The 13,565-nt window shown below is 43.6% G+C and overlaps 1 protein-coding gene across 4 annotated transcripts in view; it reads right to left on the reverse strand.

Annotated features, from left to right (window-relative positions):
* rock2a (rho-associated, coiled-coil containing protein kinase 2a) overlaps positions 1-13,565 on the reverse strand; it is a 332,194-nt gene that overhangs the window by 66,331 nt on the left and 252,298 nt on the right. For all 4 annotated transcript variants that reach the window (XM_068022672.1, XM_068022681.1, XM_068022689.1 and 1 more), the window contains one exon: positions 3,354-3,448. In XM_068022672.1, coding sequence (XP_067878773.1) covers positions 3,354-3,448 — 95 coding nt within the window. The remainder of the gene's footprint in view (positions 1-3,353; positions 3,449-13,565) is intronic.

Raw genomic sequence — 13,565 nt, forward strand, 5'->3', positions numbered from 1 at the left:
CTAATTACTTGCTGTACCTGCAGACCAACCTTCTGGCGATTCATGCACAAGGACACCCAGGTCCCTCTGCATAGCAGCATGCTGCAACTTTTTACCATTCAAGTAATAATCCTTTTTACTGTTACTCCTACCGAAATGAATGACTTCACATTTATTAACATTGTATTCCATCTGCCAGACCTTTGCCCACTCACTCAATGTATCTATGTTCCTCTGCAAAGTTTCACAGTCATTGGCACACTTTGCTCTGCCACTCGTCTTAGTGTCATCTGCAAACTTTGACACCCTACACGTGGTCCCCAACTCCAAATCATCTATATAAATTGTAAATAATTGCGGTCCCAACACCAATCACTGAGGCACACCACTAGTGACTGATTGCCAACCAGAATAGCACTCATTTATCCCCACTCTCTGCTTCCTGTCAGTCAACCAATCCTCTATCCATGCTAATACTTTACCCCTAACGCCATGCATCCTTATCTTATGCAGCAGCTTCTTGTGCGGCACCTTGTCGAAGGCCTTTTGGAAATCTAGGTACACCACATCCACTGGGTCCCCATTGTCCACCTTGCTCGTAATGTCATCATAGAATTCCAAAAGATTTGTCAAGCATGACCTGCCCTTCATGAACCCATGCTGCGTCTGCCTAAAGTGTAGGTCATGTCTAATTAACCTAGTTGAATTTTGTGAGGAGGTCACTAATGGAATGCTGATGGATGTTATTTATATGGGCTTCCAGAAGACATTTGATAAAGTTCCACACAAGAGACCATGAAGAAAAATGGAAGCATGTGGAACTGGAGGCAACCTTTTGACAAGGATGGGGAATTGGTTAGGAGATAGGAGACGGAGTAGAGAGATTAGGTATGTACTCCAATTGGCAGGCTGTGGTGTCCCCCAGGGATCTGTATTGGGACCTCAGCATTTCACTATATTTATCAATGCTTTAGATAAGGAATAGATAGCCAAGTTTGTTGATGACACCAGGTCAGGAGGCACAATAAGTAGCATAGATGGAAGCAGAAAGTTGCAAAGGAACATTGATAGATTAAGTGAGTGAGCAAAACTACAGCAGATGAAGTTCAATGTGAAAGGCTATCCACTTTGGACCCAAGAAAGATAGATCAGGGTATTTTTGAATTGGTGAAGAACTAGGAACTGTGGAGGAGCAGAGGCATGTAGGGGTCATGTACAAAAATCACTAAAATCTTGGCGACAGGTACAAAAAAGAATTAAAAAGGCAAATGGAATGTCAGCCTTCATCTCAAGGAGGCTGGAGTACAAAGGGATAGAAATCATGCTGCAGTTCTATAAAGCTCCTGTTAGAGCACATCTGGAGTACTGCATTCAATTTTGGGCACCACACCTCAGGAAGGATATACTGGCCTTAGAGAGGATGAAGCACAGATTCACCAGAATTATATTTTTGCCAACAGAGCTAAATTATGAGGACAGGTTGCATAGGTCAGGTTTGTGTTCCCTCCAGTATAGAAAACAAAAGGATGGGGGGTTATAATTGAGGTACTTTCAAATTATTAAAGGATTTGATAGGACACATAGTGTTACATCAAGTCTACAGCACAGAAACAGGCCATTTGGCCCAAATGGCCTCTGTCGGCATCTATGCCTCCTTCCACCGCTCTTCATCTAACTGTATCAGCATATATCAGTATTCCTTTCTCCTGCCAGTGTTTATCTAATTTACTCTTAATTGCTCCTACGCTATTTGTCTTTACTACTCCTTTGGTAAATAAGTTTCTCTTCAATTTCCTTTTGATACTTACTAATGATTCTCTATAGTATGGCAGTATAATGGTTATGTTACTACATGAGTAATCCAGAGGCCTGTACTAATGATCTGGAGACATGAGTTCAAATCCCACCATAGCAGCCGGGAAATTTAAATTCAGTTAATTAAATAAATCTGGAATAGAAGGCTAGTATTGGTAATGGTGGCCATGAAACTATTGGACTGTGATTTAAAAAAAAGTTTTGTTCATGAGAGAAGGAAATTTGCCATGCTTATCCAGTCTGGCTTACTATTAACACCAGGCCCACATCAAAGTGGTGGACTCTTAACTGTTCTCTGAAATGGCCTAGCAAGTTACTCAGTTGCATCAAACCATGGCACAAAACTATTATAATAAAACAGGATGGACCACCCAGCATCGAATTAGGAATTGGACACTACAAAGGCACATACAGCCCAGTCGATTGTGCACAAACATCTGGAGAATTGTGCCAAAATTGGGAGAGCTGTCCCACAGAGAGTCAAGCAACAGCCCGACATAGTCATACTCAAGAGTTGCATCTTTCAGCCAATGTCCCAAAGGCCTCCATCACCATCACCAGAGGTGGCAGCTCAGAGGTATACAGTCGGGATAGAGTGGCCCTGGGAGCCCTCAGCATTGACTCTGGCCCCCATGAAGTCTCATGGCATCAGGTCAAACATGGGCAAGGAAACCTCCTGTTGATTGCCACCTCCTGCCTTCTCTCAGTGGATGAATCGGTACTCCATGTTGAACATCACTTGAAAGAAGCACTCAGAGTAATACAGGAACAGAATGTACTCTGGGTGGGAAACTTCGGTGTCTATCACTAAAAGTGGCTTGATAGCACCACTACTGACTTAGCTGGCTGAGTCCTAAAGGATATAGCTGCCAGGCAGGGACTGCGACAAGTTGTGGGAGAACCAACAAGAGATGGAAAAACCTTTTTGACCTTGACCTCACCAATCTGTCTACAGCTGCATCTGTCTATGACAGCATTGGTAGGAGTGACCAATGGCCTACTCCTGATTCTACAAAAGATAAAGACTGATCTAAGATAACTTGATTGCTCAATATACAGGGAAATTAGCGAATTGCATGACACAGTGTTAAAGATGTGGCTTTGTTCCTAAAACACACAAGGCAAACTCATCTCAGCTGCTGTGAGGAATGTGAACAGATGCAGGTTACCCTTTCCAATGAAAGTAAGAGGACCCAAGCATTCAAAGGAAAGCAGCTGAGAATGCTTTTTGTGCATTTCATAATGGCTGGTTCAAGAGTGCCATGCAGAGTACGTTAAAGAGAATAAACTGAGATTGAAGGTTGCAGCACCAGTAATTTTTGACAGGGGTCATATAAAGGAACAAAACCTAGGAAAATGTACAGTGACCATGCCAGTACTCCACAGCAATAAGGCCAAATAAAGGATGCCCAAGAATAGTGCTGAAAGCCATACAATTTTATTGCCAGAAAAAGCCAGTGCCCAGATAGAACTGGTGTTTGAACAAATTTAATTATGAGCTACAGTGACATGCTGGGAACCCACTGTTAATGATTAAAATCTGATTCTATTGTGCTTACCTGCGTTTTGAGTGTCCTCTCATTCAGCAGCTGTTTGTCAAACTGTACTTTTATACTGGTTACATTTGCATCCTCTTCCTTCAGCTTCTGAATCTCTGAAACAAAACACAAAACCATTTGAGATTCTAGCATGCCAAGTTTGTGCAGCAGGCCTTCACAGATTTATATGGTACAAAATACCAAACGACATCATGACTATTGATGTATAATCATACAAACAAGGTGAGACTTCAATTTTCAGGTGGATTTCAAATACTTTGATTAAAAAAAAACTTTGCAGCAACATTAAATATATGCATTACAACTTGAGAAATAAAACACTTCTACACTTAGAACTGAAATGGTGTACTTCAACTATACGTCTTTGTAAATGTTTTCCATGCAACTGAAGAGGAGTTATCAACATGTATTTACATATCACCTTTAAGGTAATTAAAATGCCCCAAGGCACTTCACAACAGCATTATCAAATAAAATTTGACACCAAGCAATACAGGAAGCTATTAGGGTCGATGACCATAAGGCTTGATCAAAGAGGTAGGTATTAAGGAGCGCCTTAAAGGAGTAAAGAGAGGAACAGAAGTGGAGAGGTTTAAGGAGGGAATTCCAGAGCTTAGGGCTTTGGCAGTTAAAGCACAGATGCCAATGGTGGAGTGCTTAAAATTGGGGTTGCTCAAGAAACCAGAATTGGAGCTGTGAAGATATCTCAGAGTGTTACAGGGCTGGAGGAGATTACTGAGATAGGGAGGGGCGAGGCATGGAGGAATTTGAAAACAAGGATGAGGATTTTAAAATTGCGGCGTTGCTGAACCAGCAGCCAATGTAGGTCAGCGAGCACGGGGGGATGGGCAAATGGGACTTGGTGCAAGTCAGGACAAAGACAGAAAAGTTTTGGATAACCTCAAGTTTACTCAGGGTAGAACCTGGGAGGCTGGACAGGAGTTCGCTGGAATCACCAAATCAACGCATGAATGAGGGTTTCAGCAACAGGTGAGCTGGGTCAGGGTCAAATGATGTTACGTAGGTGGAGATAGATGGTCTTAGTGATGGCGCAGATTTGTGGTTGGTAATCTCATCCCAGAGCCAAATATGACAACCGAAGTTGCAAACAGTTTGGTTCAACTACAGACAGTTGCCAGGGAAAGTGAAAGAGTCAGAGGCTCAAAATGGAATTTGTGGCAGGGGTTGGACGAGATAAGCAGTCAGACAATTTAAAGACAGTAGAGGGGTTGAAAGAGCTGCTGGTGAGGTAGAGCTGTGTGTCCTCAGCATACAGGTGGTAACTGACACTGTCTTTTTGGATGATATTGCCAGGGGCAGTATGTAGGTGAGAAATAGGAGGGGGCCAAGGATAGATCCTTGGGGAACACCAGAGGTGCAGGAATGGAAAAAGATACCATTGCAGGTGAGCCTCAGGCTACGATTATATAGACAAGAATGGAACTAGTTGAGTGCAGACCTACCCTGCTGGAGAAAGTGGAGAGATGCTGGAGGAGAATGGTGTGGTCAACTGTGTCAAAGGCTGCAGATAGGTCAAGACAGGTTCAGGTGGACTGCAGCGGTTCAAGGCAGTGACTCACCACCACCTTCTCAAGGGCAATTAGGGATGGGCAACAAATGCTGGTCTTACCACCCCCATGCTCACACCCCATGAAATAAAAAAAGGACAAGGAGGGATAGTTTGCCTTTGTCACGGTCTCATAGAATGTCATTTGTGACTTTAATAAGAGGTGCTTTGGTACTGTGGCATGGATGGAAACCTGATTGGAGGGATTGAAATTCTTGAAAAGAAAATTGGGCATGCATTCAGGTTGCAACTATATTTTCAATGAATTGAGAGGAAAGGGAGGTTGGAAATGGGATGGTAGTTTACAAGGACAGAGTGGTCAAGGGTATGCTTTTTAGGAGTGGTGATGGCAGATTTGAAGGAGGGGGACCGTATCCAAGGAGCGAGAGAACAGTTAACAATATCAACAAACATGGGTGCCAGGACGAGAACTTGGGTGATCAGCAGTTAGTGGAAATAGGGTCAATGGAGCAAGAGGTGGGTCACATAGACAAGATGAGCTTGGAGAGGGCATGAGCGGGGATAAGAGAGAAGCTAGAGAATGATGAGAGTTCAGGACAAGAGCAGGGAGGTAAATGCAAGAGGAAGTTTGACCCAATGGGTTAGGCGAAAGGAGGGAAGCAGCAGAGGCAGCTGATTGGATGGTCTCAAACTTAGTGACAAAGTAGTTCACTGCGTGCTGCTTGATTGCACAGAGTGTAAAGAAGGGAGTTTGGTAAGTGGTGGGATTTTGAGGGTTAATCTCTCTCTAAAGTGTAGTTTTTGTTTACATTTAGCAATTAATTAAAATCACTGTTTAAGTTAAGAGGCAAGTTAATTTCTTCCAGTTTTAAACAGGGATATATAATCTCTTTAAGAGTAATTGTAGCTAGCTAATTAGGTAGTCAACTTAAACTGGTTTCTGAGCTCCAGCAGAGCTTCAGCAAAGCGGACTCATCATTGTTTTTCAGAGAGTATAAATTCAGGGATTTCTGAGGCTGCTCGAGTACACAGTGTGAAGAAGGGGGTCTGGTGAGTGAGGGAGCTCGGTGACTAGAGGAACCACCAATTAATTAAGAAAAATAAATTTAATTTAAATAACAGTGAAGATGGCAGGACAGGTGATGTGTCACGGCTGCAGTATATGGGAGCTCCTGGATGCCAAAGCAATCCACGGCAACTACATCTGTAGCAAGTGTCTGCGGCTTGAGGAGCTTCAGGTCAGAGTAGATGAGCTGGAGGTTGAGCAGCAGGCATTGCGATGCATTAGGGAGGGGAAATAGTTACCTGAACACTTTGTTCCAGAAGGCAGTCACACCCCTTAGGATAGGGTCGTCTGATTTGGTCACTGGTTGGGGACAAGAGGGCGTGACTGCCAGTCAGGCAGGTAAGGGGATCGTGAAGGTGGGAATGGAGCAGCCTCAGCCCTTGCAATTGAGCAACAAGTTTGAGGTTCCTGCAGCTTGTATGTACAAGAGCGAGGGCTGTAATGTGGATGAGCATACTGACCATGGCACCATGGTACAGAAAACCATTCAAGTGGGGGGGGGGAGTTAAAAGGAATGTAGTACTAGTCAGTGAGATAGACACTGTTCTCGGCAGCTGAGAGCGAGAGTCCGGAAGGCTGTGCTGCCTGCCTGATGCCAGGGTTCGGGACATCTGCTCAGGGCTGGAGAGGAACTTGCAGTGGGAGGGGAAGGATCCACTGGTTGTGGCCCATGAAAGTACCAATGACATAGATTGGTCTAGGAAACAGGTTCTGCATAGGGAGTATGAGGAGCTAGGTGCTAAATTAAAAAGCAGAACCTCAAAGGTAATAATCTCTGGATTATTACCTGAGTCACCTGCAAATTGGCATAGGGTAAATAAGATTAGAGAAATGAATGTGTGGCTCCAAGATTGGTGTGGGAGAAGTGGGTTCTAGTTTGTGGGGCACCGGCATCAGTATTGGGGAAAGTAGAGGCTGCACCATTGGGACAGACTTCACCTGAACCATGCTGGAACCAGTGTTCTAGTGAGTCGTATACTAGGGAAGTAGAGAGGGATTTAAGCTAAATAGAGGGGGGAAGGGATCATGTAGGGGAAGATTGAGTAAATTAAAGGGAAATGAATAGGCAATAGATCAAGGTAGCAATAAAGGTAATGATGATCAGAGTATGGCAGGAAGGGACAGTGACTGCAAACTTAAGTGTGTACCAGCAGATACAGCCAGAGTTTTCAAAAAACTGAATTAAGGGCTCTGTATCTGAATGACCGCAGCATTCGCAATAAAACAGATGAATTCTCAGCTCAAACAGAAATTCATATGTATGACCTGACAGCCATTACAGAGAAATGGCTAAAAGGAAACCAAAGCTGGGACTTGAATATCCAAGGGTCCGTGACATTCAGGAAGGACAGGAAGCTGGGAAAAGGTGGTGGGGTAGCACTGTTAATTAAAGAGGACATTAGTACTGTAGTGAGAGATGACCTTAGTTCTAAAGATCAAGATGTAGAATCAGTTTGGGAGGAACTAAGAAACAGCAAGGGGCAGGAAACATTGGAGTTGTTTATAGGCCACAAAACAGCAGTGGCCATGTAAATCACAGTATAAGTCAGGAAATTAGAGGTGCATGTAAAAAGGGTGATACAGTAATCATGGGGGATTTCAATATACGTATATAGTTTGGGTAAAGTGTATTAGTACTAATGTTGTGGAGGATGAATTCTTGGAATGTATGAGAGATGGTTTTCTAGAGTAGTATGTTGAAGAACTACGAGGGAACGGGCTAGATTAAATCTAGTATTGTGCAATGAAAAAAGGATAATTAATAATCTTGTTGTAAAAGAGCCTTTAGGAAAGAGTGACCATAATAGAACAAGAACAAAGAAAATTACAGCACAGGAACAGGCCCTTCGGCCCTCCAAGCCTGCGCCGATCCAGATCCTCTATCTAAACCTGTCGCCTATTTTCTAAGGGTCTGTATCTCTTTGTTTCCTGCCCATTCATGTATCTGTCTAGATACATCTTAAAAGACGCTATCGTGCCCGCGTCTACTACCTCCGCTGGCAACGCGTTCCAGGCACCCACCACCCTCTGCGTAAAGAACTTTCCACGCATATCCCCCCTAAACTTTTCCCCTCTCACTTTGAACTCGTGACCCCTACTAATTGAATCCCCCACTCTGGGAAAAAGCTTCTTGCTATCCACCCTGTCTATACCTCTCATGATTTTGTACACCTCAATCAGGTCCCTCCTCAACCTCCATCTTTCTAATGAAAATAATCCTAATCTACTCAACCTCTCTTCATAGCTAGCGCCCTCCATACCAGGCAACATCCTGGTGATCTCCTCTGCACCCTCTCCAAAGCATCTACATCCTTTTGGTAATGTGGCAACCAGAACTGCACGCAGTCTTCCAAATGTGGCCGAACCAAAGTCTTATACAACTGTAACATGACCTGCCAACTCTTGTACTCAATACCCCGTCCGATGAAGGAAAGCATGCTGTATGCCTTCTTGACCACTCTATTGACCTGCGTTGCCACCTTCAGGGAACAATGGACCTGAACACCCAAATCTCTCTGTACATCAATTTTCCCCAGGACTTTTCCATTTACTGTATAGTTCACTCTTGAATTGGATCTTCCGAAATGCATCACCTCGCATTTGCCCTGATTTAACTCCATCTGCCATTTCTCTGCCCAACTCTCCAATCTATCTATATTCTGCTGTATTCTCTGACAGTCCCCTTCACTATCTGCTACTCCACCAATCTTAGTGTCGTCTGCAAACTTGCTAATCAGACCACCTATACTTTCCTCCAAATCATTTATGTATATCACAAACAACAGTGGTCCCAGCACGGATCCCTGTGGAATACCACTGGTCACACGTCTCCATTTTGAGAAACTCCCTTCCACTGCTACTCTCTGTCTCCTGTTGCCCAGCCAGTTCTTTATCCATCTAGCTAGTACGCCCTGGACCCCATGCGACTTCACTTTCTCCATCAGCCTACCATGGGGAACCTTATCAAACGCCTTACTGAAGTCCATGTATATGACATCTACAGCCCTTCCCTCATCAATCAACTTTGTCACTTCCTCAAAGAATTCTATTAAGTTGGTAAGACATGACCTTCCCTGCACAAAACCATGTTGCCTATCACTGATAAGCCCATTTTCTTCCAAATGGGAATAGATCCTATTCCTCAGTATCTTCTCCAGCAGCTTCCCTACCACTGACGTCAGGCTCACCGGTCTATAATTTCCTGGATTTTCCCTGCTACCCTTCTTAAAGAAGGGGACAACATTAGCAATTCTCCAGTCCTCCGGGACCTCACCCGTGTTTAAGGATGCTGCAAAGTTATCTGTTAAGGCCCCAGCTATTTCCTCTCTCGCTTCCCTCAGTAACCTGGGATAGATCCCATCCGGACCTGGGGACTTGTCCACCTTAATGCCTTTTAGAATACCCAACACTTCCTCCCTCCTTATGCCGACTTGACCTAGAGTAATCAAACATCTGTCCCTAACCTCAACATCCGTCATGTCCCTCTCCTCAGTGAATACCGATGCAAAGTACTCATTTAGAATATGACAGAATTTTACATTAAGTTTGAAAGTGATGTAGTTTAATCAGAAACTGGGGCTGGGATTTTACCAACTGACGAGTCGCTGGTGAACCCACTTCCGTCTCGCCTGGGGATCCGACCCATAAGTTGCAGGTTGCCGGGCTTCAATTGTTCTGAGGCAGGACATCCACCCCCTTGAGGTAGGAAGTCCCGCCTAATGGAACTGTTGGCCAATCAGCAGGCTGGCAGCTGCTAGACCCAGCAGTGCCACCGGGGGAGGTGGCCAATGCTGGGTCTACAGCCCAACTCGATCAAGATGCTGTTGAGCCTGGATGGCAGGTAAGTTTTGGTTTGGGGGGGGTGGGGGGGAGACAGTGGGCGTGTTGGGGGTGGTTGGGGTAGTGGGGGCAGCCCTCCATTGGGCACTGGGTGCTCGATCATGAGGGTACTCCCCAGGACATTCGAGAACCGCCTGGTTTTATCAAGCAGCTTCTCTCAGGTCCAGGATGCCCGCTTGCCACGCGTAAAATCCACGTGGAGACGGATGAAGTGGCCACTTAAGGGCCTTGATTGGCCTGGTGCAGGTGGGCCATTTGTCACCGCCGCTGCCCTGCGTAAAGTGGCAGCAGAGGCAGGAATGGATCAGGAGGGTCTCCCTGAGCCTCCCGCTCCATTTTACACCACCTGCCCCCCACCACCATCCTGCTCGTCAGGTTGGCATAAAATTCAGCCCTAGGTCTTAAATCTAAACAAAGGAAACTATGAAGGTATGAGAGGCAAATTGGCTATGGTGGATTGGGAAACCACGTTAAAAAGTATGATGGTAGACAGGCAATGGCTAACATTTAAAGAACTAATATGTAGTTATTTTAATGCACAAAAACCCAGCAAGGAAAGTGTTCCAACCGTGGCTAACACAAGAAATCAAGGATTGTATGCGAGCAAAGGAAGAGGCGTATAAAGTTGCCAAAAAAAGTGGTAAGCCTGAGGATTGGGAGCATTTAAGAATTTTGCAAAGTAGGACCAAGAAAAAGATTAAGAAAGGGAAAATAGAATGTGAGTAAACTAGCGAGAAACATAAAAACAGACTGTAAAAGCTTCTATAAGGTATGTAAAAAGGAAAAGATTAGCAAAAACAAATGTGGGTCCATTACAAGCAGAGTCAGGAGAATTTATAATGGGAAATAAGGAAATGGCAGAGAAACTAAACAAATACTTTGTGTCTGTCTTCACGAAAGAAAATACAAAAAACCTCCCAGAAATAATGGAGAATCAAGGGACTAGAGTAAACGAGGAACTGCTAGATATTATTAGTAAAAAAAATTGTACTAGAGAAATTAATGGGACTTAAAGTAGCTAAATCCCCTGAACCTGATGAGCTGCATCCCACAGTGTTGAAAGAGGAGGCTGGAGAGATAGTAGATGGTCATCTGTCAAAAGTCTACAGACTGTGGAATGGTTCCTGCAGATTGGAAGGTGGCAAATGTAACCCCACTACTTAAGAAAGGAGGGAGAGAGAAAACAGGGAACTACAGCCTAACACTAGTCGTAGGGAAAGTGCTGGAATCTATAATAAAGAATGTGATAACAGAACACTTAGAAAATAATGGTAGGAATGGACAGAGCCAACATGGATTTACGAAAGGGAAATCATGTTGAACAAACCTGCTGGAGTTTTCTGAGGATGTAACTAGCAGAATGGATAAGGGAGAACCAGTCGATGTGGTATCTGTAGATTTTCAGAAAGCTTTTGATAAGGTGCCACACAAGAAGTTGGTAAACAAAATTATTGCACATGGGATTGGTGGCAATATACTGGCATGGATTGAGAACAGGTTCACAGACAGAAAACAGAGGGTCAGAATAAATGGATCATTTTTGGATTGACAGGCTGTGACTAGTGGGGTACCGCAAGGATCAGTGCTTGGGCCCCAGCTAGTCACAATCTATATCAATGATTTGGATGTGGGGATTAAATATAATAGTTCCAAGTTTGCTAATGACATAAAACTAGGAGGAAGTGTGAGTTGTGAGGAGGATGCAAAGACACTTCAAGGAGACTTGGAGAGGCTAAGCGAGTGGGCAAAAATTTGGCAGATGGAATACAATGTGGAGAAATGTGAAGTTTATTCACTTTGGTAGGAAAAACAAGAATACAGAGTATTTCTTAAATGGTGAGAGGCTGGGAAATGTTGAATTTCAAAGGGACTTGGGTGTCCTTGTTCATGGGTCACTGAAAGCTAATATGTAGACACATCAAGCAATTAAGGTGGCAAATTGGTCTTCATTACAAGAGGATTTGAGTATAGCAGTAAAGATGTCTTACTGCAATTATATAGAGCCTTGGTGAGACCACACCTGGAGTATTGTGTACAGTTTTGGTATCCTTACCTAAGGAAAGATATACCAAACTAATTCCTGGGATGGAGGGATTGTCCTATGAGGAAAGATTAAATAGACTGGGCCTGTATTCTCTGGAGTTTAGAAGAATGAGAGGTGATCTCACTCACACCTACAAAATTCCTACAGGGCTCGACAGGGTTGATGCAGGAAAGATGTTTCCCCTGGCTGGGGAGTCCAGAACCAGGGGACACAGTCTCAGAATAAGTGGCAGGCCATTTAGGACTGAGATGAGGAGAAATTTCTTCACTCAGATAATGGTCAATCTTTGGAATTCTCTGCAACAGAGGGCTGTGGAGGCTCAGTTGTTGAGTATGTTCAAGACTGAGATCGATATATTTCTACATATTCAAAACATCAAAGTGATGGGGATAGTGCAGGAAAATGATGTTGAAGTAGAAGATCAGCCATGATCTCACTGAACGACGGAGTGGGCATGAAGGGCTGAATGGTCTATTCCTGCTCCTATTTCTTACGTACTTATGAGCTCCTTACACTTGTTGAAAACAAGGATAAGAATTTTTAAATCTCAATACAGTAATTTAAAAACTAGATACAGTTTTAACCTTTAATATGTGATTTTTCAAGAAATATTTTTCATTTCACATCACAATTTCTGACATACCAATTACTGAACTATACATAGTTTCAAAGATTGCTTGAAGAGATTGTCTAAACTATGCAGAAGCATTCTAGAGTCTGTGCTTAATTGGTGCTGAGATGCTTCTAGCTCAACAGTAAAAGAAATTGTAGAGCCAGTTCCAGCCCAATTTTTAATTGTTGGCCAATTTCTTTTTGGCGAATGTAGAAGTAATAATTTTGGCCAGATATCATGGATGGTAATAATCAGATTTGCATGTAGTGGAGGAAAGATAATTTGGGTGAAGTTGTGTGCAAGTAGGAAGAGAATAGCTAGCAGACTTGCACACGAAGGATTAGCGCATAAGCTCGATATTATCAGTAAAAGAAAAAAAATGGCTTGCATGTTTGTAGCACCTTTCACAAACCCTGAACATCCCAAAGTTCTTTACATTCAATGAAGTACTTTTGAAGACTAGTTACTGTGTAACGTCAGAAATGTGGCAAGCAAGGCCCCACAAATATCAATGAGATAATGACCAGGTAATCTGTTTTCAGGTGTCGCTTAAGAGCTAAATATTGGCCAAGACATCGGGCAGGACTGCCTGCCACTCCCCTTCAAAATTGTACCATGGGATCTTTTACAGCCACCTGAGAGGGCAGACGAAACCTCAGTTTAACATCTCACCAAAAAGACGGCACCTCTGACCGCACTGCCGCAGTACTGCACTGGAGTGTCAGCCTGGATAGTACGGGAGGCTATTTTGACCATTGGCTAAAAAAAAGAAACTCAGTAGTCTAATGAATTTCAAGTTCTTCTTTGAAACTTTGGCTAAAACTGCTGTAACATCCATTATCTCTGCAGTGTCAATTTTCTAAGGTCTGGCACTATTTTATCATCATAATGACGACAGATCTCCTGGGCAACACAATTCTGTCACCAGAAACCACTGCATGTGCATTTCAAGGCAGTCACTCTGTCAGTATCAAATACAGCTAGGTAAGGTAAAGTGCTGCTCAGGTATAAAATTGAAACCCGACCCGGGCCCAACCAGACCACATCCAACCCGAACCCGACCCGACCCAACTACCGGAATAAAGTTAGTGATATCAAACAGGTTATTGTGCTCTACCTTG

This window comes from Heterodontus francisci, chromosome 3 (assembly GCF_036365525.1).
Source record: "Heterodontus francisci isolate sHetFra1 chromosome 3, sHetFra1.hap1, whole genome shotgun sequence".
Classification (NCBI taxonomy): domain Eukaryota; kingdom Metazoa; phylum Chordata; class Chondrichthyes; order Heterodontiformes; family Heterodontidae; genus Heterodontus; species Heterodontus francisci.